We start from the raw sequence: 25,444 nt of genomic DNA, 5'->3' as shown, positions 1-25,444 counted from the left end.
AATTGTATATTTATCGAAAATAATAAAATGCGGAAAAAACGCGAAAAATGCACATGTAATAGATTTCAAACATAATAAATTGAAATAATGTAAAATTATAAAATAAAAAATTACGATATTTTAAAAAAAATAAAATGCGGATAAAAAAATACGAACAAATGGTTGAAGTAAGAGTGTATTAGTAAATTTTTTTAAAAAATTCAGAAATAATTTATACAAATAATTGAAATAAAATGTATTAAAATAATATAAAATAATAAAATACGAAAATAATATTGTTTTATTGAAAGTAATAAAAATCGAGAAAATAATAATACGACCAAAGGGCAGGGGAAAGGGTTTATTGCGGGTTTTTTAGCAAAATATTACAAAAAAAACTAAAATATTATAAACTTTTTCTTTATTTACCAAAATAATAGAGGGAAAAAAAGGGTGATGGAGGGGAAAAAAATGCGGCACAAATATGTGGCTAATTAACTTTTAATCCCTCCTTATTTATTATTTTCTTTTATTTCCCCTTAACACACTAAATTAATAAATTTCAAACATGATGCACTGAAATAATGTAAAATTATAAAAGACTAAGTTTATGATATTTACCCATTGCCACGAATTGTCTCTTCCAGTCTGCATTCTTATAATCTTTATGGAAGTTAGACGCAATGTGACGAATGCAGTAAACGGATCTCCACGGCATACCGGAACGCCTAATAGCTGCAATTAAACCCTTCCCTCTATCGGAGATGATGCAAATGTTATCGTTCCTAATAACATACCTTCGCAGATTTGTGAGGAAGAATTCCCAAGACTCCATGTTCTCTTTATCTACGATAGCAAATGCTATCGGGAGCACGTTTCTGTTACCGTCTTGAGCAACTGCAAGAAGCAGTATCTGTGTATATTTTCCATACAGCCAGGTCCCATCCACCTGCACAACTGGCTTGCAGTGGGGAAATGCCCACACACATGGATCAAACGTCCAGAACATCCGATGGAAAATCTTTTTTGCCAGCTGTAACTGGTCATCCGGGCCGTAATATGAACTTGTCTGCAACTCAATCACAGTCTCCGGTACGTACTCCATCATAGCAGCTATCCAACCTTGAAGCTCGTTATACGACGAATCGTAATCCCCATACAGTTGCTCCATCGCCATCTGTTTAGCTATCCATGCCTTCCGATATGAGACTCGATACTGGAATCGTGCTTGCATTTCCGCAATGAGTACCGAAACTTTAATGGTCGGCATGTCCTTCACCATTGGCATGATACACGTACAAATAGTTTTCGAATCAAGTTTTCTATGATCTTCTGTCATACGTGTTGATGTGAATGTATGAGGACAAACAAATTTTCGTATCTCCCACATTTGAGAACTTCTAATGAATGCAGCTCGTACCCGCCAATTGCAGCCTTCCGTTGCCTTTCAACACTCCTTAACATATATTATCGGAGTAGACACGAAGACTTTATAATTCACTGATATCTTCATGCTGTACCGTTTAATGGCATATACGCACTCTTCTTTACAGCTGAATCTCTGGCCTATGAATAACTCATCATCATCAAATGTTACGGCCAGTCCTTGAGAATGAACTATTTTAGGGTACTCCGGAAACTCAGCTACATACGCTGCGTCGGGGTCTATAAGCGACATGTGTGGCCCAGGATTATTGTGTACCACAATACGCCGCATCTGCTCCCCGACCGAAGAAGCGTTAATACCTTCATCGTTGTTGACATCTTCATCGTCAATATCATCAGGTACATCGTCCACATCGGGATCAGCGTCACTATCGACCTCTTCATCCCAATGATCGCCACCACCTTCTTCTTCGCCGGTACCTTTTTCTTCACCACCAACCATGTCAACATCGGGTGTAATATTCAGGTCGATACCCATCCCACCCATAGTTGATTCACTATCAACGTATGATATTGGAGCCACCATCCGCAGTTCTTCAGCCCAGTCTTCTTCATCAGATGCATTAACATATTCATTTTGCTCCATACCGACTAACTCAGCAAATAAGTGAATCGGTGCATTCTTCTCACTCCCATTCCCACAGTAGAGATCGACCATTGTCTCCACGTCTTCGTCGTCTACAAGTTCCATTTCGACGAATTTGACCGGATTTGTCGAAACTGGAAACTTGTAGAAAATTTTTGATACCCTTCTCCACAACATCTATGAATTTTTGCATTAATCCTTGCCTTCATTTCATCGAACGATATATTTCTATTAAATCTCATTGCTATTTGTTGTCGACATTCAAATACACATCCAACACTTGTTGTCAAGATGACTCCATCGAAATAAACGCATACAAGAAACTTAGCATCCATCTTCAATATTTAATCTGTCAAAAAAATAAAATCTCATAAGAATTCTCGAACGGTAACTAAATTACTTAAAAAAAATTTAATGTTTAACCACTAATCCTTATAACTAACACACTAATAATATTAATAATTTTATACGAAAAATAATACACACTAAAATTATTAATTTGGTAAATAAAAATAATAAGTAACCATAATAATAATACTAGTTTTTTGCTAACAATAATATTACTAAGTTACATCTTAATACATTAATAACATCTTAATACTAACAACAACAACAACAACAATAATAATACTAACTAATACTATTATTTTGAGTTTTATTAATCTTAATAACTAAACTAAAACAAAAAATGTTACAAAATATACAAAATAATAACAACAATATAATCAAAAAAATTTAAAAAATACATTCTTTTTCTCTTCTTTTTCGCAGCAACTCTTCTTCTTCTTCTTCTTTTTTTGATTTTTCTCCCTTCAGCTGGATAGATCTCGGATTTATAATACAAATAGTGCCGCCAATCAATATGGCACCATCGGTGCCGCCAATGGCATTGGCACCATCGGTGACGCCAATGCCATTAGCGTGACCAAGGTGCCGTCACATTGGTCAGATTTTTTTTGCAGGTTTTTTTTTGATATATTTTGGTAAATAAAAAAATATATTGGTAAATAAAAAAAAGTTATAACATTTTGGTAAATTTTTATTTTTTATAATATTTTTGTAAAAAACCCTGAAATTGTGTATTAATGATTTTTAATTGTTTAATTACGTAGCTAATGTCGTGCAAGAGTCATTGTCCAAGAAAGGAAAAGGAAAAAGGTGGATAAGAAGTAACTCGAGAGAAATTTTGGTTAGTATTACGTAGCTAATATACATGATAAGCAAATTGAGGTTAGTATCACGATTGAATTGAATGAAATATATATATACGTATTGGTATTGAATTTATTGATAGTAATTGTTGAATTTTGAATAATATGTTTAGTAAATAAAAATAAGGTGAATATCGATATTGAATTAAATGAATTAAAAATATGAATTGAATAAAAGTGATTTAGATTATGATTATGTGTGAATATGTGAATTGAGTATAGATTGAAAAGTGGTTTAAATTGAATTGAAGTATGATTGTACGTGAATATCTGAAATATGTATTGGTATTGAATTGTATATTGATTAGAAAGTGGGAAGTGAATCTGAATTGAATTGTGATTGAATCAAATGTGATTTTGAAATAGAAAAATGATTTGAATACCCTATTAACTAGTCGGGTTGAGTCGGATATAGTTGGCATGCCATAGGATTGGAAGTGTTTAGGGATACTTCGACCTTGAGTCGATGAGACACTAGGTGTCATACTGTTACTTCGGATAGATTCGATGAGGTACTGGGTACCAACTTACTTCGGCTTGGCAGATGAGACACTGGGTGTCACTTTATTGCTTCGAACTATCCGATGAGGCACTAGGTGCCATTCTGGTGTGTTTGGTTGGATCCGTGTATCCGCCAAAGTCCGAGTCAAGTTAATAGGGGTAAATGAATAATTTTGATAATATAAATTTTATTGAATGATCTTGAATATGAATTGAAATAAGATATTAAATCGAGATATGGAAATGAAATGTATGAACCATGGGTTCAAGAAATAGATAACGATATAGTTCATGAAATGGTTTTGGTAGTATGAGATGATGTAAAAATATAAGTAAAGAAAAACAAATTGAAATAGCTATTGTTGAGAAATGAGAAGTGAAAATAAAATGATTTGAAATAGTGAAATAATATGTGATTTTAATTGAATACAAGTTATTGAAATTTATTTATGGATCTAATGAATAAATTGAGTGTTAAAAGATTATAAGTGTAAATTGATTATAAAAGAACGAATCGAATTAAAAGATAGTTATTATTATTATTGTTGTTGAAACAAGTTGATTTAATGCACTAAATGTTTATTGAAAGATTAATGGTATAAATTGAATTAAGAAATAGTGTATGAGTTCATTTGAATACAATTTTATAAAATTAGATATTATTTTTTTATTGAAACATATTGGTCTAAATGTTTTAATTTGATTATTAAAAGATTTAAAGTATAAATTGGATATAAATAGAAATGATAATGAATGAGTTGATAAATTGATTGAATTTGTATGAATTTGGAATGAGTTATTAAAATGAGATGTTGAAAAATCCAATAAAATTTAGATAGTGAAATAAGGTATGAATACAATTAAATATAAAATTGAAATATTGCTTATTGTTATTAGTGATCAAGTAGTTTTAAAGTATGAGACAATTAATGAATAATTGTAGACATAAATTAAATGTATATAATTTATCGATTAATGTTATAAATTTGAATTATGGTAATACCACTGAGTATTCCCACGCTCAGCGTACGGTTGTTTCCGTGCGCAGGTTAGTAGAAATTCAGTGTTCAGTCCAGCATCCAGAGTAATCCCGATCTCAGAAAAATTTTAGTGATGTACTTTTCTTTTGATAACGTGGCATGTACCTAAGTAATGCATATACCTAAGTGATGTATAGGGATTAGTCATTTTGAATGTTTGTATCTATGATATTGCTAAAGGAAGATGTGTGAGTATGTGATAATGTTTGGCTTTTAAAATGGTTAAGTATGAATATGTTTGATACTATGTATGTTTAGGTGATAAATCATGCATGGAAATCATGAAAGAGTAAAAATTTACAAAGAAACATATTTCAAGCAGCTACAGTGACGTGACTTTGAAAAATCACCTAGGATAGTATATAATTAGTTAGAAGGTGATTGATATGTAGATTGGAAGCTTTTTGAGTCTATTTTCATGGAAAAATAACGGTTTAACAAAAGGAATTTTATATTTTGAGATATGTGAATTTTAATGAGACAGGGTCAGATCTGTTTTTGGAGTCCCCTGTTCTGAGTTTAGAAAATCATTAAAAATTGTACAAAAATATTTTCGAGCTGTATTTTACATTCTTAGATTCCTTAATGAGTCTATTTTCTGTAGAAACAAGTGAGAACATCATATGAAAATCCTATAATGAGAAAATTTATTTTTAGTGGCAAGAGGTTAGGATAGTCAAGTGGTGAAATAGGAGAGATTTTAACTAATAAACGGTACTAATTGGCTAAACCAAAAATTCTAAAAATTTTATGGTAGGAAGATATATGAGTCTAGTTTCAGGGAAAATTTACGGAATTAAATTTTGAGTCTCGTAGCTGGAGTTATAATTAATTTAGTAACTGTTGCACGATTGGGTATATTTGCTGTAAATAGTGAAATAAATTTTCAAAACAAGTTTTTATACTCCGAATTAGTAAGATAAGCTAAGTATGCCTCATGCTCGACTTCGGAAATGGTCTCGAGTAAGGGGTGTTACAATAGGTCATTTTATGACATCTCTTCTCACCCATTCTTGACTTTAACCTATACAACTCAAATTTCATACTTATAGGTCATAACAAGATCTTCAAAACAATCAATTCCTAACTTTAATATGGTTATATTATCACATATATTCTAACATTCTAACTAGAACATAAATCAATTCACTCATAAATTACCTATATCAACATGCTTATCAATTCATTCATTACTATGCTTAGAAATTATTCATCCATTAAACACACCAACACTTATACCAAACATGACAAAACCATACATATATAAGTTGACTGGAAACATAAGCATAGTGTAATTTTTATCATCTACACAACCATTTAAATCCCTATACATGCCGTATAAAACATAGTATGTATAGATAGGGGTGTGCAAAATTCGGGTAAAACCGAAAAAATTAGATTAACCGACTGAATTCGGATAATCGGTCGGTTAACCGATTTTTTTCGGTTGGGGGTCGGCTAATTATTTTTTAATTTTTCAGTTAATGGTTAATTCGGTTCGAAACCGGCCGGTTAACCGAATTTTTTCGGTTTAACAAAAAAAATTAATAAATAAAATTATAATATATAAATAGACCCACTGTTCACCTAAACCCAATCCAAACTCAAGTATCCAACCCAACCCAACCCAATCATAAAAATTACAAATAATTTAATAACTAAAAATAATTTAATTTCAAGACTTATGTAATGTTAGTGATTCAAAGACTTATGTAATGTTTTAAATTATATAGTGATTCAATTCGGTTAATTTGGGTAATTCGGTTAATTCAGTTAATTCGGGTAATTCAGTTAATTTTTAACCAAAAATAAAAAAAACATATAATTTTTGGTTAATTCGGTTAACCGACCAAACTAACCGAAAAAATTTCAGTTCGGTTAATTTTTTTAAAAAAATTTTGGTTCAGTTAACGGTTAAAAATTTTGAAAGGTCGGTTAATTCGGTTAATGTTATTTCGGGTCGGTTAACCGACTAAACACCCCTATGTATAGCAAAATCTATCGGGGCAAGTTGGATAGTGTGATACAATGTGTTGATCCGATCTCCCGACTTTTAGAAAATCTACAAAGAACATTAAACAATAGAAGTACGCTTAAAGAAGCTTAGTAACTTCATTGGCTTTAAACATAAATCTTACGAAATTAATATAATAAATTCAATAATTAATTAATAATACATTCTTCCTGTAAAAAATACAACATAATTCGATGAATACTTTTCCCTCAAATCAATATCAATAAAAAATGATAAATCTTTCAATTTCAATCACATAAGTCTTTTGCCAAACCTCGCCAAATCGGAGAACGACTTATAGATATGAGTACATTGTATTCAAAAGCCCGAAGGCTGCACAGAAGCACGTAAATGGAAAACAGAAACCCAAAGGGTTGAGCGAAGCTCATAGGAACTGTATGGAAACCCATTAAGGTTAAACGGAAACTCATATGAGTTAAGAGAAGCTCGTGAGAGCTAAACGGAAAGTAAACACAAAAGTTCGCAACAAATGCTGAACATTGGTTTACTTAGGTAAATTGCCATCAATTCAGCATTTACATTTTCTATCAATTCATCCTTTACATTTTCCGTCAGTTCCTCCTTTATATTTTCCGTCAATTTATCCTTTACATTATTCGTCAATTCATCATTTACCAAAGAACGATTATACTCAATCATGCGTCTCCACTCGGTTTTGAACATTCAAATCAATTTCATAATTTAACAGTAAAATTTGTTTTTAACAATAGATATAAATAAATACATAATAAAATTCATCAAGTTAATAAATAAATATAAAAATTTAACCATACGAACTTACCTGAGTTAAATTGTAAGATTTGTAGTAATTCAGGGACTATTCTGTTATTTTTCCTTTTTCACGTTTGTCTACGGGCTCTTGATCTAAAATGTAAAATTATTCATTTATCAGCATATATTTAAATTTCAGTCCACTTCACAATTAATACCCTCAATTTTCAAAATTACACTATTACCCCAATTTTTTTTATAATTTTTACAATTTAGTCCTTCACCAATTAGCCTATTAATTGAGCTAACTTTTCTCAATTGACAATTTATCTAGATATTCTAAGCTATCATACTGTCTTTGATCAACAAAATTTTAGTATCAAACCCTAAATTTTAATATTTTCACAATTTAGTCCTAAAATCAATTTTTTTAAAATCACTTGATAAAAATACCATATAACAAAATTAAAGCTCTAAATCCATGTTAATTCATCACAAACTTCCAACACTCATCAATGGTAACTTTCAAAATTACCCATAAAATCAAAAACTAATGAAATAGATAGTTGGACCTAGTTGTAAAAGTCTTAAAAACACAAAAAATTTAAGAAAAGAGCAAGAATTAAACTTACTTGAAGCAAAAATAAGAAAAGGACTCTCACGTTTTGAGCAGCTCATTCATGAAGAAAATGGTCTAGAATTCTCTTTTAATGTCAGTTTGTTTGTTTAATTTTACAAAACTTCTCATTTTACCCATTGTTCACACTAATTTTGTTATTTCTTGTACACATGTGCCGTTTCAGCCTTCTAATGGGTGTATAATTTCATTTTTGGCCCTCCCTTATTTACCTCTCAAGCTATTTAATCACCAATTTTTTAATTAGTAAGTTTTACACCTTTTTCAATTTAGTCCTTTTTACTTAATTAACTATCAAAACGTTAAAATTTTCTAACGAAACTTTAATTCTAACTTAATGACACTTCGTAAATAATTATAAAAATATTTATGGCTCGTTTTATAAAATCGAGGTCTCAATACCCCGTTTTCACAACCAATTTACCTAATAAATTATTCTAAAACTCAAATCACTAATTCAAAAGTCTTCCTAAGATCACACTTGAATCGTAAATAATAATTAATAAAACTTTCAAACTCACTCGTTGGATTTAGTGGTCTCGAACCACTATTTTCGACACCACTGAAAATTGGACTGGTACAATAATCTTGTCAATTTAGTTGGTATCACAAGTTAAATTGGCACCAACTCAAATTTGATGACAATATCATAATAAAAATTGTATTCTTTTAATATTCTTAATTTAATGTATATACATATTTAAATTTTGTTTTACTCACAATTAAATTAAATTTCTTTTCTTTTTAACATTGTACATTTTTTAATTTTTTGTTATTATTAATTAGTTTCAAAAAATATATTAAACATACCTTTATATTTGAAAGTGGTACAACTTTTAATATTTATTTAGAGGTATAGTTATTTACTTAAATTTAAAGGGTTTTCTAAATAAAATGTTTCACTTAAAAGTATCAAATAGACTTACTCATGGGCCGGGTCACTTGGTTTGCCCGAAAAGTAGGAAGGTTTGGGTAAAACTACAAATCTGAAAAATGGGCTTAGACAAAAAAATAATGCCCATTTTTTAAACGGGCCGAGCCTCGGGTAAGACATTTTTGGCCCTAGTTCGACTCGAATTCACAAAAGGACAAAAAAATTGTTATTTTTTTGTTATTTTAATACTATTTTCTTATTTTTTCTTCTTATTTTGCTAGCATTTCACAATTACGTTACTACCATTTTGTTATTATTTGAATATTATATAATACTTGTTATATTGTTAATTTTGTTATTATTTTAGAGGCATTTACTCGTTAAGTTGCATCTATCTTAGAGTTATTTAAGTATACATATTTTTTAAAATTTATTTTCAATTTGTTGAGAAATATTTATTTTAATGTTTTAGTATTTTTTATATATTATATATATTTAAAAATTATATAAAAATAAAAAAATAATACAGGCGGATTGAATCCAAATTTTAATATTTTTTTGGGCCAGACTTAGACAAAATTTTAAATCAAAATTTTAGGTCCAATCAAACCTAACAAACAAGCCTAAATTTTTTATTCAACCTGACCTAAACCTCATCCTCTACCCATAAACTCCTCTAATCTCAAATAAACAAATGCTTACCGAGTAAAAGTAACAGACGAAGACTTTATTTCCGTACAAGACAAATATGAATTTCTAATGAGAGCGATTGGGTCTAAAGGCTAAATCCAGTTGAGGGAAAATTATCACTTAACCTCCCCATACAATGTCTATTTTAAGAGACTTTTTCGTAATTAAAAGAAGTAAAAAGGGTATTTACGTCATATCATGTTAAACAAATGAAAATCCCACAATATCGCTTCCGATCTTGAATATTTGCTTTGAAGTTTCAATAACACTGATTCTTTATTCGTTTCTTGTGCTGATTTGCGATCAAAATTCTTCTATTCTCCTCTGTAAGTCCTTTCTTTCTCCCTCTATTTTTTATCGTTAATTTTCCTATATTTTCATTTCGTTATCAATTTTTTAGAAATGATAAGATATGTTTGCAACTGGGTTTATTTAGAATTGAACTACACGCGGACTTTAGTTTCTGGGTCATTTAATTTCTATTTTTTCTTGTATTTAATAGTTACCCAATTTAATCCATAGCTCAAAGATATGGTCTTTACTGCTGGAAAAAATTGAAAAAAAAAGGAGAAAATATTTGGTTGTTAATTGATTTTATTTTATCTGCTAAATCATCCATAAAGAAGAACTGCAACTTTGATGTTAATTATTCTGGATTTTATTGAATTAATTAGTACCTACTGCTAGATTTTATGTTTCTTAAGCTTGGTTATTTGGATTTGGAAGTTCAGTGGTGATCCGATTGTTTGGTTTCTAAACAATAATATATAGTAGTAAATACTATTTTTTCATGCATTTGGAGGCTCTTTTAGGTCATATCCCTATATTCATGTGTCAGAAATAAGTGTCAGACACAATTATTTCAAGAATAATGAAGAGTTCAAGCAATATATTTTCTTTAATAACTTCTTGATTTAACATCTGAGATTAGCAAATTTGTCTTTCTTTTTGTGTGTTTAGACGAATCTGGTTTATCTGCAAAGGATCCTCTAGGAGACAGTTGAGTGTTTAACTATTATGTCGTCTAGGCGTCATGTTCGTTACAGTCCTTTAGCTGTTGATGAAGATGATGATTATAATGGTGGAAGGCGTTTCGACCCAAGGTTTGATTATTCACCAAAAGCCTTTGATAGAGTCCCATGGAAATCCATTGTCCTTGCAGTCTTTCTGCTTTGTCTGGGGTGCTTGCTTCTTTTTCTTTCGTTTTTCATCTTCTCGGGGCATATGGGAGGAGAGAAGTCACAGGCATATGGCCTTCTAGTCCTCGGAATTCTTACTTTCCTTCCAGGTACGCAACTGATTCGACAAATTGTGTTTTTAACTGGATGGTGTTGAAAGTATGTCTAACTGTTGAATTGGTGATTTGGTTTAAAAATTTAAATCATTTTTCAGAGTTATGCTTAACTTGTTTCCTTAGTACCTGATGGTTAATGATATTTCGTTATGTAATGGTGAAATTAGTCTGGGTTCTCAGGGAGGGAAGTTGTTTATCATCCTTGGATAATTATTGAATACTAGTATAGAGCTTGCTGTGAAATCATTGTTTTAATTGTTTCATGTATGCTGTTCACTGGTCTGGACCTGGGTGGATCTAGTTATGATATTGCTAAAACATATGACCCTTGCATTTATGGTTATAGAGCCATAGGGCATTCCATTTCTTGTTTTTTATGTATTGCTGACTTGGGGAAGTTTTGGGTGAAGATGACATCTAAGTTATTGGGATGTGGGTGTGAGTGTTGGATATGGCATGTATCTGTTCTAGGTATCTTTTTTTTTTGAAGTTTTCCATATATTCAGAGCGTACTTAGAGGGTCATATACCAACCATTTCTAGGTATGCATTGGACATAGGTGTGGAACATTAATACTTTAAAAGAAAAAGGAAGAATTGAGCAGCACTAGATGATTTTAGCCCCTTTGTTTGGATGGAGGGAGATGGTATGAGAAATTTTCTTGTATTTCCTTGAAGTTGAGGGAATTTTAGTGGGAGAAAATAAATTCTTCCTTCTATGGAACTTCCAAATTTTGATTTCCTTTAAAACTAATTTCGTCACGACCATTTATTCGGGAAGCAATAATAGGAAAACTCTATGCTTTTGATCAGACTCACTTATATTTATTTCATTACGATCCCATTTGCAACAAACATTCCTGTGAGAGGCATTACATACCAAAAAGTGCATGACAAATACAACTGTGGCATTGCGGCATTGCAGGCGAAGTTTTTATTGAATAACTTAAAAAACCATCATTCTGATGTCTCTTTGAAAGCCTCTTAACGATCTGCTTCGATGCTATCTTTAGCTATTGTCAAACTTCAAAAGAGTGTGACTGATGCTATTTTTATTGATCGGAACTTGTATGATGCAGGTTTTTACGAGACTCGGATAGCATATTATTCTTGGAGGGGTGCTGAAGGATACAGCTTTGCTTCCATTCCAGATTATTAAGACTTGAGGTTTGTCGAGGGATGCATCCTCTTGTATTGAACTAAATCGTAACATTATAGTTAAAGAGATTGTTTAAAGCAACCTTACAATGCTGTAAATTCATGAATTTTGAGTGCAATCTATTCGTTACTTTAATCGTAAACAGGCAGAAAACATCCTTTAGTTCAAGTTTCTTTCCTCTTAGAGACAGGTTCAGCCATATGTAAAGGGCAATGAATTTTGTTATTTAAGTCGAATTTTATTTTAAACAGTAATATGGGTTATCGAGCCTGGTCAAGAAAAATTAAAAGTTCATACTGTTGTCCGACCTGACTCATAGAGTCCAAAGGTATCTATGTTTTTCTTTTTCTTCTTTGGATGTAAAAAGGTCATGGAAATTGCTCTGTCTAAATACTGTTGAAATGAACTCAGTGTTTGGTTTCCTTTGAATATACATTTTATTTAAATTTAAATGTAAAAAATAGTTATTTAATATTTTATTGTTTTTGAATAATAAAACAGGCCAAGGAAGTTAAAACTGTGATGATCCAGCTGTTCTCTGGTAAAAAAAGTTAAATTTGTTTTATTTGGATTTTTAATATTTATTTTCATTATCAGTTATGTAATTATAAATTAGTATTAGTTATTGAAATTTTATGTATAAATAGAATATATGAATTAAATATATGGTGTTTGGACTATGAACATGTCATATTGATTTTATATTATTTCAATCAAGACAAGCTACAATGAACAGATTGTGCGTCAATGCCACATCATTTAAGTATTTTTCTCCCTTTGACATCATTTAAATATATTGTTTAACCTAAATGTATTTATTTATCCTAATTATTTACATATATTTTGACCCTTTTTTAAATAAAATAATTGAGATCTTCATTCCTTTTCGCTTCTTGTATATAAAAAGTTTTCCCTTGATGAATACAACATTCGAAAAAAAAAGGGTCATAGCTTCGCTTGTTGGGTCTTCTCCGATCGAATTCCCCATTAACAAAGAAACAAAGAAAGCCGAAGCGGAGGCAGTTTCGATCCGATCATGTGATTTTTACACTTACATTCCATGATCTTTTAACTGCTTTGATTCGATTGATTTTGATTTTTTTTTTTTGGTTTCGAATTTAAGGAAGAGAAAAATGGATGGATCAGTGAAAAGTGGACTGGAAGGTGTATTATCACCTACTTACAAGCTTGGAAGAAGGATCGGAATCGGCACGTTTGGAAAAGTGAAAATAGCTGAACATGTATTGACTGGCCATAAAGTTGCTATTAAGATTCTTAAACTCACAAAAATTAAGAATATGGGAATGGAGGAAACAGGTATATTTTTTTTTTAAAAATTTTGAATGAATATATTTTCGTCACTTTTGTGTTTACTATTTGTTAATTAGATTGATCACGTTATTTATAAATTTCTGAAGAATTTTTTTTATATTTTTTAAAGTTTGATTAACTGTTATTTTCGAAACATAAATTTGCAAATACAATTTTCTATGTAAATTTTGAAAATGGAATTGCATAAATTATATATATAAATTAGGTAAGATATAATATTTGAAAGCTATAAAACCATGAATTTTAGATCTAGGATTTCAAGTTAATCCAAAAATTAATCATTTGAAAAGTATCCAAATTACAGAAATCTAAGTTTTCAAATGCAACTCAAATATCGTTTTTTTCCTGCTATAAGATAATAACAAAATTTATTCCTATACTTCACTAAAATTGTTAATGTGATATATACTTTTAAATTATTCGATTTAGTACTAATACTTTGATATTCTATTTTAATTATATTAAAATTTGACACATATTACCACGTGGACCATTTGAAAGGTGCCACATGACATGGTGGGCCAAAGGAAAAGCTGAATGTAATGGAAGGGGGACTTGCATCAAATTTTCCCTTTTTCTTTTACATCATTTTCTTTTTTAAGCTAAAATATTAAATAAAACATAAATAAAATAAAAACATTTTAATCAAATTCAATGACATTGTGACGTGTACTAAAAAAGTTAATTTCCTTCTGATATAAATTCCTTCTTCTTTTTTTTTTTAAAATTTCATAATTAAATGCATTAAAAAAATTAATTAATTACCTTTTCATTTTAACCTTTAATTAAACAAAAACTACTTCTCCTCTTCTACTTTTTTTTGTTAATACCCTAGTTGCCCTTTGTCACCATAGTCAGTTGTCGGGCCGGCGATCAGGGACCTCCTACTGATAACCCAAAACTTCCTCTTCTTATACGACTTATTTTTTCAAAATAAACACCAAAACTTTCCTTTATGTTGTTGTTAGGGTCAGGTACCAGAATGATTAACAAAGATAAAGTATAGGTACCAAATTAGTCAAATTGAAAGTATAAGTACCACATTGACAATTTTGTTAAAGTGCAGGGGTAAATCTTGCCATTATCTCAATAAATAAAAGGGAAGTTTTGGTAGCTTTGTCGACCAGTGTTTGGCATGAGTTAGGGGGGGGGGGGTACATGGATGGATTCTTGCGTAAGGTAGTCACAGTATCGACTGAGAGAAGCTTAATATTTGGTGCAGTTAGAAGAGAGATTAAAATATCGAGATTGTTTATGCACCCTCACATCATACGACTGTATGAGGTCATCGAGACCACAACAAAAATATTTATAGTTACAGAATATGCGGAATATGGGGACCTCTTTGATTATATTGTACAGAAAAGAAGGCTTAAGGAGGATGAGGCTCGCAAACTTTTTCAGCAGGTCTTGTTGGATATATCTATATATATTATTGATCATTAGTCTACTTTTATGTTCTTTTTTCCTTGGAAACTATAGGCATGAAATCTTGGTTTGGGAGCAGATAATTTCTGGGGTGGAGTACTGCCACAGATGTATGGTGGTTCATCGAGACCTTAAGCCTGAAAATTTGCTTCTGGATTCCAATTTTAATGTGAAGATTGCTGATTTTGGGTTTAGCAACATAATGAGAGATGGTCATTTCCTTAAAACAAGTTGTGGCAGCCCAAACTATGCTGCCCTGAGGTAGGAGTTTGTGAAATAAAAATTAATGGTTGATTTCATACATTTTTATTGTTTATTTAATATCAAACCTTTTTTCACGTTATGATGGAATTTTGTAATGTATGTGGATCTTCATTTGCTATAGATTGTTTCCGGTAAACTATACGCTGGGCCTGAAGTGGATGCATGGAGTTGTGGAGTTATATTGTATGCCCTTCTCAGTGGCACCCTTCCTTTTGAGGATGAAAGCTTTCATAACCTATATAAGAAAATAAAGGCAAGTAATATCAAGACAAATAGGTCTTGATTTGCATATTTATGCTCATTTGATCTTCTGTTTGTTGCTTCTCTCTATCCTGTCTATGGTTTCCAAATTGGATTTCCACGTTTTGATGATGTTTCTTACCTACCCGCTTAAATCCTGAAAGTACTGACTACTGAGTTGAAATCTGCTTTTTCTTTTTTTGGGGGGGGGGGTCTTTCAGGCCGGATGCTACACTCTTCCAAGGCATTTATCTGCTGGTGCTAGAGACTTGATCTCACGGATTATTGTAGTTGATCCAATGAAGAGACCGACCATTCCTGAGATCCGCCAGCACCCCTGGTTTCAGGCACATCTTCCCATATATTTAGCTGTTCCCCGACCAGATACAACGCAACAAGCAAAAAAGGTTCTTTTTTTTCTCTACTGAACTGCTATATTAGATATTTTAATACTGTACTTGTTATGTAACATGAAACCTCCTGATTGAAACATAAATTTCAGGTTGATGAGGAGATCCTTCAGGAAGTGGTTAGGATGGGGTTTGAAAAGAACCATTTAGTCGAGTCCCTTCGGAACAGAGTTCAAAATGAGGTTTGGACTTAACCTTTTTTTTCCTTCCTTGATGGGTTTGAGTAGTTTCTTATTTCGTTATCTTCCAGGGAACTGTTGCTTACTACTTACTATTGGACAACCGTTTCGGAGTTCCCAGCGGCTATCTTGGAGCTGAGTTTCAAGAAACTATGGTGCACTTCTATTTGTACCTTCTTATAACAATTAAGTTACACCAAATATAGAATGATATACAAGTGGCAGTTCACACCGAATAAAATGCGAAAAGACAATAGAATAAGCATGATTCACACTATAAATGGTGCAAAAAGTTACTAAAATTGATAGTTTGAGAATGTTGAGTACATATTTGAGCAAAGTGTGAATGCTATTGTTTTATTTGTTCCTCTTCTCTTAGAAGAGGGAGTATTTTATAGATGATGGTTTGTAGTTGGTCTTTGACCCCATAATTTGCTCTTTCGTAAGGTCTAACTTACACTCAAATCAGAATATGGTTTGGATGTGATCATTTTCAAGGTTGGTAGACTTGGAAAATTGAAAAGATCGATAAAATTGAATCTGATATAATAGTTGTTTTGGATGATGTCGCATCTATGAGGCATAGAGGTATAACATACCTTTTTGTCCATTTTATCGCTAAGCATAACGTAAACCTACCTGTGTCGTGAATAAAAAAAAAGAGTTTGGGATTCATGATTTAATATAGTCCACCAGTGGAAAACATTTTTGTTAGTCTAGTTGTCATTTCTTCTTACCTTTGCAGACTTCCATATAGAGTCGGAATTCTTATACATTTTTTTAATCCATATTTAGGAAACTACTAGCTTCAATCCCACCAATCCAATTGAAGCTGCAGCCCCAGGTGTTGGACACAGCCTTCCAGGATATACTGATAATCAAGCAATGGATTTAAGAAGCCCTGAGAGAAAATGGGCACTCGGACTTCAGGTTGGGTTTGCGATTTCCAATTGGTTTTCCTAGTGATAACAGTTTTCGGAAAATGAAGTATAATTGTAAATGTGGTTGACAGTTTTATTTACTAGTTAAGAAGTTTGGACAAGTAAGTCCAGTTTTAAGTATGTAGGCATGTAATTGACATTGCAGGGTTATTTGTTTATACAGTCAGGAGGCCAGCCTTTCCAAATCATGCTGGAAGTTCTCAAAGCTCTGCAAGCAATCAACGTCCGATGGAAGAATATAGGGCATTATAACATGAAGTGTAGGTGGCTTCCCAGATTTATTCCTGGTCTTAACAACAATCACTACTTTGGGGATGATGAATCCACCGTCATCGAAAACAGTGGTGTTACCAAGTCCCCGAATGTTGTCAAGTTCCAATTGCAGGTAATGTATTTCTTTGTTTGTTTGAGAAAATCAGGTGTTTTTGGCTTAAAATGTATGATTGATGATGGGCAGCTTTACAAAACTGAAGAGGAGAAGTATGTGGTGGATGTTCAGAGGCTTGAGGGGCCGCAGTTTCTCTTCTTGGATGTTTGTGCTGCATTCCTTCAACACCTCCGGGCCCTTTAGCTGGAATTAAATGCAGGCTTGGTTAAGGGGTTTTATAGGGACTCTTGTAAAATTATTTAGTATACAATCCATAATAGTAATGTTAGTATTAAAAGCAATATTGATATCTGTGCCAAAAAATGTAATATTAGTATCTTTATTCATAATTTTCTATGTATTATATTAATAGATACATAATAATCTTAAAATTTATAATAATCTAACTGGTATCTATTATATTCTACAGGCATCCGCTACCGACTCCTTTTATATTTCTAAATATTCGTTATATCAAGTTCTTCCCTCACTCACTGTCACTGAAATGAGTTATACCATAATAAGTGGCATGAATTAACTGGTTAATTTGAGTGATATCTACTACTACAAGGAGGCTGCCTTTATCAGCGGAACATTCTATCGTTGGTCCCTGAATTTAATAACTCTTTTCATTTTGATATTTGAATATTTTTGTCCACATTAAAGTTCCCCTCAATCAAATAAGTTCTATGAAGAAAAAAGAAACAACATTATTTTGTGCAAGTGGGGTTGTTTACGAGATTTGCGATAATTTGGGTAATTGAATATTTTTTATTAATTATATAATTATATAAAATATTGCAAAAAATTATAATATTTTATATAATTAAAACTAAAAAACAAACAAACTAAAACTAACCTTATTTCTCTTTTATCATCACTCCCTGCCCCCCCCCCCACAGCCACAGGAACAAAAACGATAACAATAGTAAAAAGCTGAAACGCTGTCGTTTGTCTACTTTTTATTATTAAAAGGTGAAGGAAATAATATTCGAAGCCCGCGAGCCACGACGATTGCCATCTCAGGTTCTCTCGCATTCTCTCCAATTTCATCATTTTTATAATTTTTGAAAATTTTCGAATTTCGACCTGATTTTAAATTTTAATTTCCTGATTTTAGTTGATCTTGAAGAGAATCATTGTTAGATAATAAAGAAGCTAAAAGATGAGTGAAGTTTTCGAAGGATATGAACGGCAATATTGCGAGCTGTCGGCAAATCTTTCCAAGAAGTGTACGGCGGCGGCTGCACTTGGTGGAGGTTGTAATCCAAAATTTTCATTTGAACGAGTCTTTTCTTTTATGTTAGTTTCTTCATTTCCGTGCTCCTGATTGCGTATACTTGATGGCATAATAGATTCTTATTTCCTTCTAATTTAGCGGAATAAAGCATTCTCAGGTTAATTTGTGCTTTTTTGTTTTTATGCTGATTATCAATTAGGGTTTTATTAAAAATAAATTAAAATAAAATGCTTAATTTGGAGATATGAAGATGAAGAAAAGGAGATCAGATCTTCTTTATCTCCTTTGGTTTTTAGACTTTTATCTAAGTTCATTAATACTCATGATTTTCATCGTGCTTTTTTGCAGTTTACAATATTTGATTTTTATTAGTTTTTTGGAATTCGCTGAAGTTTTGCTACTTGAGGTGGGAACTTTAAGTTAAATATATCTAAGGGATGAATTTGAAATGCCTGAATTTTAAGCGATAAACATGGAATTTATAAACTAATATTGATATATAAAGTAGAATATATGTTGTAAATGGAATTGGTTTGCAGTGATTTAATGTTAAACTGCTATGACTGAATTCTAGTTTTGGAATTAACTTGCATTGCTTTATCATGTGCAATGGCGTTTGCTTTTGTTCTTTACTTGGGATCTTTAAATCGGTGTATTATTATTTGCAAGTAGAAACAGAAGAGGAAAGTTATATGAAACAGTCAGGTAGAGGGATGATTATTTTGTTACTTGGACTCAGATGTGAGTATTGGACGCGGATATATATCTGACATGGGTATGTTAATTTTTTTTTGAAGTTTTTTTCTATGTATTTGGAGTGTCTTGGAGTGTCACGTTCCCATACTCATGTCTTAATATGCATCTGGCATGAGTGTCGGACATGGGCACTTCAAGAAAATTAAAGGGTTGGAGTAACATAGGATGATTGAGATATATGAATCTTAAAAGATGACAATAAAGAGAAAAGAAGAGATAGAAAAAGTTAGAATCAAATCCAGCACTATTCGAAAGTTTTTGGCCTGTAGATAATGGCATCCACTGCTTGAATCATTGAGCTAGTGAAGGAATGTGACGGTGAAGAGTTTGCTAGAGACACAATTAAGGCTTGAATCTTAACAATTTGTGTTTCCTTTTATCGAGTAATGCAGTAGGTTTGATTTTTAAGTCATTGGAGGTGTTGATGAGAAATGTTTTCAAAGTTTTTCAAGCATCCTCCTTTATAGTTAGCCAATTGTTCTTGTTTCAAGTAATTGATTGTTTTCTTATTTTCAGAGCAGAAAAAACAAAAAGTTTCTGATATAAGAGCTGGATTGGAGAATGCAGAAGATCTGGTAACTGGTCATTTCATGTTTTGATTCTCTTACGTGGTTTTTCCTTTCACTTGACTATTTAACTTGTTGCTTTTCTGGTTATCAGATTCGGCAAATGGACCTTGAGGCAAGAAGTTTGCAGCCAAATGTCAAGACTATGCTTCTTGCTAAGTTAAGGGAATATAAATCGGACCTTAACAATCTGAAAAGCGAAGTTAAAAGAATTGCATCTGGCAATATAAATCCAGATGCTCGAGATCAGTTGTTAGAGTCTGGAATGGCTGATGCACTCACGGTATGTTTTGGTTCTTCTAACTTCCTTTTAACATGCCGTTTTGATCAGTTGTTACTGTTTGCTTTCCTTACATTTAACTTTTGATTACTTATAGATGAATATGTAATAGGCATCAACTAATCAAAGATCAAGACTAGTGATGACTACAGAGCGATTGAATCAGAGCAGTGACAGAATTAGGGATAGTAGAAGAACCATGCTCGAAACAGAAGAGCTTGGTGTTTCCATTCTTCAGGATTTGCATTCGCAGCGACAGGCTCTCTTGCATGCCAATAACACGGTATCTCTTTTATTCACTGAGGTTTTCTCCTCTGTTTATTGCATATGACCTCCAATTCTCTACCATAAGTAGTATGCTTTTTTTAACTTTGGTTTTCTCGTATTTGAGTTATATAACTTCATTCAAGCCCTATTTGTCGACTGTGGAATAGTAGCTATTTTGTTTGATTATTATGATGTTAGTATTCTCATCTCGTAGCCTTCAAGCATATTATTCTTTTGCTTCTTCCTCCCTCTTTTCTGCTGACTATTGCATGAGCATGTTATGTCAAAAAGCTTATACAATAATCCTAAAATATCTCACATTAAGCTATAATTTTCGACTGTAAACCAGTTTGGATATCTATTTAAAAGTTGGGGTTTTTGTTACGGTTGCAGCTTCATGGAGTGGATGACAACATTGGCAAGAGCAAGAGAATTTTGACAGCCATGTCAAGGAGGATGAACCGGAACAAGTGGATCATTGGCATCATTATTGCAGTTCTTATCATCACTATTGCCGCTGTTTTATACTTCAAACGTGTTAAATAGGTAGTGGCATTCTGCATCTTCACCATCTTGGCTCTGGGTGTTTCTGAGAGTGATAAGTTTATTTTGTCCTTGCAATGTGCTTCATTAATCCACAGACTCGGTTTTATTCATTCATTCATTTCAATTCTATGTGGTGAACGTTAAGAAAGAGGTTGACTTCAGTCCTTGGATTTGGGACTTCCTTTTAAAGATTTTATCATTTATTTGGAGGATAATGTGGTGTCAGACATACAAAGAAATAAATGTTGTTTATATACAATATTGGGGTGAGGGTAAATGGGTTGAATTTGTGTCAAGTGTTTGACAAAAATTTTAATTATTGTTCCATACAAGTCAAAGCATAAATGTACATTATCACGGTTTTAGCATTTTATATAAAGATGGTAATTTATTATACACGATCTTTGCATTTTCCATTGGATCTTCTTTTGTGATGGATATCCATTATTATTTTAGAACAACTGCAAACTAATGCTAAAAATAAATAAATAAAATATCGAACTCTATTCTTTGAATGATAGAGATATGCACATCAACTATTGAGTCAAATGCTAAAATCCACGATAAATGAAAATTAACGATGAAGGATACATGGATGGAGTACTGGAGTTAATTTTTTTAGAGTTAAAGATAAAATTGAAAATATTTATAAGTTTTAAGGGTTAATTTTTTAAAATTATGACTAAATTAATATAATATGTAAAATTTGATGGCTAAATTTATTATTATACCAATTTTTTAATTGTCACGTCTGCGTACCATTTGTGATTTTAATAGGAGTGAATTATGTAAATTTTCTATTGTGAGTGCCTAAAATGATTTTTTTTTTGTACTTGGGCGACTATCTATGTAATTTACCCTGAAATAATTAAAAATCATTTCTAACTAAATAAAAAAAAATTGCCAAAGTTGAATTGGGTGGATTAAAAATTTATATGCACCATAATTATAATTATATTGGTTGGATTATCAAAATCTTAATCACATAAAAAATTATAAAAAGTATATATAAATATAAGTGGATCTTTTCAATAAAAAAATTATAAAAAATAAAATTATTCAAAAATTAAATCTAAAATTGGTGTAAACAGTAAATTAAAGAATTATCCACAAATATGTTATTGCTACAGTTATGGTTCAAGCCACGGCTAGAAGTGATACCTAAAGCAACATCATGTGTTACTAGCATTGGATGAATTTATCAAAAAGCAAGGGAATACCATTCTTTATGTGCAGATTTCATTACAGCTTATGCTTAATTGAATTTAGTAATAGTTGAATTTTGTTATTAGTTTTTATACTTTACAAAAGTTATACATTTAGTTCTTATACTTTTATTTGATCGATTTTTAATTTTTATATTTTTCGAAACGATCAATTTTAATTTCTATACGTTTTGAATTGTTCGATTTTAATTCTGATCCAAACAGTAATAATTAAACTCATTTGATTAAATTCAATTACTATCATACATATGGTCTATTTTCTCCAATTAAAAAATTAACACATCACACTATTGCATTATTCTACGAGCAGTAACTACCTTCTGTAACAATATCAGCACCCCCAAGGAAGGACCTTGGATCTTTCTGTTATGTTTGCCGCGTATAATCATCTAGTTGAATCATTTGAAATTTTAAAATTTGATATGATAAGCAACATTAGGTATTATTAACTTAGGATAAATTTATCGAAAAAAACACGGGAATAATATAGCTTGTGTAATCCGTTGAAATTAAATTTAGTAATAGTTTTTTTAATAAATTTAATTATTCTGATTCTTTGTAAATAATATTTTAATTTTAATAAAAACAACTTTTTAAATACTTTCAAGGCTGGCCAGGAAATGATATTTTGTCAACCGTCCCAACTACTTTACGGGGATTGGCCTTCAACCGAAATGATTTAATATTATTTATAAAATCATCTTAACAGCATTAAGCAGCAGGGGATGTAGCTCAAATGGTAGAGCGCTCGCTTTGCATGCGAGAGGCACGGGGTTCGATCCCCCGCATCTCCATTTGCTTATACATTGTTTTTAAATTTTGGTGAAGTAGTTCCGGCGGTTATCTGATCTCTCTTTCCTGAGATTTCTACAATCTGCAAGCAAGCTATCATCAGCACCCACCTTTATCCTTTCACCTATCTCTGCCATTACCTTTCAATACCACATTTCTCTTAAATTAGTCATTGTTTAGCATTTGTGAACTAAAAAGCCACCAACATATGTATATATGATACGGTGAAATGAGAATATTAAAATAAGATTAGAGAATAAATACTTGCCAATTAACTAACTATCACCATGCAGGTTAGTTTTCAAGTACATTAAAAAGTTAATTCATGAATTTAAAAACTTTCATCACCAATCGTACTTACTGACTTACCCCTTTGACAAGAATGTCGCGAATGGCGCCACCCGGTATGAAAGTGACAGCGGGCCGAAAAACAAGGCTAATGTTGATCTCACAGTCACCCCTAATCCGGCTTTTGTTGCCTCTTCTATCAGGGTATAATCATGCTTTCACACCAAGTGCGAAATGCGATGATGAGTCATTTACTTTGTCAAGCCCTTGGAGTTCACATCTTGTCTGCAACAACACTTCACCTTTGGATTTACATATATATATATAAGGGATGAAGGAATGGTGTACATGCAAAGTGTAATGATCACTTGGAGTGATTGATGACCCATGCATATTAATATGGAACTTCATCAAGCTTTATTAATTCACAGTGAAAATATGGTTTACATGAAAAAGTGTTATGAATAGGTTTTCAAGATTTTTCCATCCAATGGTGCATCTCCCTCATTTCAAAGCAAAAACAATATTAGTTCAATTGGTAGTTGTGAGTGAGGGTAAAAAGACTCTCGGTAAAGGAAATGCTATGGTTTGAAACCCAAGGAGGTAAAGCTTTGAAAAGTGGATTAGATGCTGAAAAACATGAATACCTTGGCTATAAGTAGACACACAGTGACAACCTGGTTTGATTGTGGGATTATACAAAAGCTAATTTGTTTGGTTCACATATTTGCTTACCGACTGAACCTCGAGAAGTTTTGTGATATCCGAAGGAACTTGGGGTGGGTATTTGCATTTCAACCTAAAGTCAATTACTGGCCACACCTTTAGGGCCACCACCTTTAATGGCATCATCTTAATCCTCCATTCATCCTGCATTATATGTTCAACCCAAATTATACCATACTGATTTCTAGCTGTTTCAATATCTGAAATCTCTATAATTGTTGATGGTGTAGGTAAATGATGATACAATTGAAATCTTCTGTACTCCTCAACTCAACAACTGCAAGCTTTTAGAATTTAATCAACTAAACTAAACTAAACTCAAATTAGAAAAAAAAAGAGCAAATTACCTCATAAAGCTGTTGGATACTATGTTTGTGAGGAAACATGGCATTGAAAACTCTGGGTTTATCCTCCAAATACTCGTGAAACAAAGCCTGTACAAACCCCATCTAGGTAAGAAATGAGTCAACCTATGTTGACTCTGTGATTCTCAATAAGCTTAATATCGGAATCTCAAGAAAAGAAAAGAGGAAGTGGGCATTCCCAAGGAGTCTCATAAAGGGGAATATCAGTGACTATTTTTGCAGAATAAGTAGCTGGCTTTACTGAAAACTCATTCCTCACCAAATATTTGTGGGATTTTGGTTTCATATTCTTTAAATGCCATTCAAGTTGTGGTTTCTTCTTCAGCTTCACTTCCCTTTTCCCATTCCTCAAATTCTCAAGCCTACGCTCTAAATGATAGTTCAGTTGCAATGGAGCAACTTTACTCATATTCTTTGTTATTTCCTTCGCTAAATTCTAATGCAAAACAAACACTGCAAAATCCGTGCATCCATTCTGTATTCTGCATTTTGTCTGTAATTGTATTTGAAGTATTTTATATTTTTTGATATGCTTATTATATTAATTTTGAAATATTTATATATTTTTAATTACTTTTCATGTTCATGTAATTGTGGTGCCTAATATTTTCACTGACGTAGACAACTCAGAGAGAGAATGCAAACATAACAATATTATTATGGTAGATGTGCTTATCTGTTGCCCTAAATCAGCCAAGTGAATTGATGTACTAATGTCGTGTTTATTTTTTATTATTATCAATTCTCTAAATACAAATACAACATAAATGACTAATATGTTAAAACGTTAAATAAAAATATTATATATATGTATTAAATATATATGGGTTTTGGTTTTGATATATTCTAATTTTTAATTTATTGTACTTTGGAGTTACTTATATGTACTATAGTTTTAGTCCATTGAACATGTATTATTTGTGATTTATATTTGTTAATGCCTAAGATCAATAAGGGAGGAGGCAAGAAGAGAGTGGTGGTGTACCACCCTCCTCCCGACTTGATTCACTGGATCTAGATCTCAGGTGCTATTATACATACTACTTAACAAAAATTTCAAAACAGTTGA

General features: G+C 31.8%; 3 protein-coding genes, 1 non-coding gene and 1 pseudogene across 12 annotated transcripts; 4 read left to right on the top strand and 1 right to left on the bottom strand.

The window, feature by feature from the left end:
- The first annotated feature begins 9,698 nt into the window (after positions 1-9,698).
- LOC107911816 (transmembrane protein 230) lies at positions 9,699-13,465 on the top strand. Of its 3 annotated transcripts, none has more exons than XM_041105745.1 (4): positions 9,816-10,036; positions 10,671-10,998; positions 12,083-12,170; positions 13,286-13,465. In XM_041105745.1, the coding sequence occupies exons 2-3, from the start codon at positions 10,728-10,730 to the stop codon at positions 12,160-12,162; spliced, it is 351 nt and encodes a 116-aa protein (XP_040961679.1). In that variant the 5' UTR covers positions 9,816-10,036; positions 10,671-10,727; the 3' UTR covers positions 12,163-12,170; positions 13,286-13,465. The 3 variants fall into 3 exon arrangements, with proteins under 3 accessions (XP_016695245.1, XP_040961679.1, XP_016695246.1); XM_016839757.2 differs by lacking the exon at positions 13,286-13,465 and adding an exon at positions 12,664-12,910; XM_016839756.2 differs by lacking the exon at positions 13,286-13,465 and having other exon boundaries at positions 9,699-10,036; positions 12,083-12,304.
- Positions 13,052-17,750, top strand: LOC107911815 (SNF1-related protein kinase catalytic subunit alpha KIN10-like; annotated as a pseudogene).
- Positions 17,751-18,180: 430 nt separating this feature from the next.
- LOC107911814 (vesicle transport v-SNARE 13) lies at positions 18,181-21,372 on the top strand. Of its 5 annotated transcripts, none has more exons than XM_041105742.1 (6): positions 18,181-18,349; positions 18,444-18,582; positions 19,841-19,894; positions 19,980-20,168; positions 20,278-20,448; positions 20,826-21,372. In XM_041105742.1, exons 2-6 carry the CDS (start codon positions 18,511-18,513, stop codon positions 20,976-20,978), a joined length of 639 nt encoding a protein of 212 aa, XP_040961676.1. In that variant the 5' UTR covers positions 18,181-18,349; positions 18,444-18,510; the 3' UTR covers positions 20,979-21,372. The 5 variants fall into 5 exon arrangements, with proteins under 5 accessions (XP_040961676.1, XP_016695241.2, XP_040961678.1 ...); XM_016839752.2 differs by having other exon boundaries at positions 18,218-18,349; positions 19,836-19,894; XM_041105744.1 differs by lacking the exon at positions 18,181-18,349 and adding an exon at positions 19,236-19,338 and having other exon boundaries at positions 18,443-18,582.
- Positions 21,373-22,862: 1,490 nt separating this feature from the next.
- On the bottom strand, positions 22,863-24,970 carry LOC121223682 (uncharacterized). Of its 3 annotated transcripts, none has more exons than XR_005921001.1 (5): positions 24,635-24,970; positions 24,358-24,444; positions 24,020-24,154; positions 23,366-23,569; positions 22,863-23,078 (listed from the first exon to the last, which is right to left on the bottom strand). XR_005921001.1 is itself a non-coding variant. In XM_041105741.1 (4 exons), exons 1-4 carry the CDS (start codon positions 24,782-24,784, stop codon positions 23,495-23,497), a joined length of 447 nt encoding a protein of 148 aa, XP_040961675.1. In that variant the 5' UTR covers positions 24,785-24,970; the 3' UTR covers positions 22,863-23,494. The 3 variants fall into 3 exon arrangements, 1 of the variants encoding a protein (XP_040961675.1); XR_005921000.1 differs by having other exon boundaries at positions 22,863-23,136; positions 24,635-24,969; XM_041105741.1 differs by having other exon boundaries at positions 22,863-23,569.
- Positions 22,926-22,998, top strand: TRNAA-UGC (transfer RNA alanine (anticodon UGC)). Its single transcript has one exon. It is a non-coding gene; the product is annotated as a tRNA-Ala (tRNA).
- Positions 24,971-25,444: the final 474 nt, after the last annotated feature.

This window comes from Gossypium hirsutum, chromosome D11 (assembly GCF_007990345.1).
Source record: "Gossypium hirsutum isolate 1008001.06 chromosome D11, Gossypium_hirsutum_v2.1, whole genome shotgun sequence".
Taxonomy (NCBI): Eukaryota; Viridiplantae; Streptophyta; class Magnoliopsida; order Malvales; family Malvaceae; genus Gossypium; species Gossypium hirsutum.
This window is presented reverse-complemented; position numbering and strand designations above follow the sequence as displayed.

Coding starts and splice junctions, on each gene's coding strand:
- LOC107911814 (XM_016839752.2), top strand. CDS start 18,489: ATGAGTGAAGTTTTCGAAGGATATGAACGGCAATATTGCGAGCTGTCG. Junction 19,895..19,979: donor TGGAGAATGCAGAAGATCTG/GTAACTGGTCAT, acceptor TCTGGTTATCAG/ATTCGGCAAATGGACCTTGA. Junction 20,169..20,277: donor GAATGGCTGATGCACTCACG/GTATGTTTTGGT, acceptor AATATGTAATAG/GCATCAACTAATCAAAGATC.
- LOC121223682 (XM_041105741.1), bottom strand. CDS start 24,784: ATGAGTAAAGTTGCTCCATTGCAACTGAACTATCATTTAGAGCGTAGG. Junction 24,445..24,634: donor CAAAATCCCACAAATATTTG/GTGAGGAATGAG, acceptor GGGTTTGTACAG/GCTTTGTTTCACGAGTATTT. Junction 24,155..24,357: donor GTATCCAACAGCTTTATGAG/GTAATTTGCTCT, acceptor CATATAATGCAG/GATGAATGGAGGATTAAGAT.
- LOC107911816 (XM_041105745.1), top strand. CDS start 10,728: ATGTCGTCTAGGCGTCATGTTCGTTACAGTCCTTTAGCTGTTGATGAA. Junction 10,999..12,082: donor AATTCTTACTTTCCTTCCAG/GTACGCAACTGA, acceptor TGTATGATGCAG/GTTTTTACGAGACTCGGATA.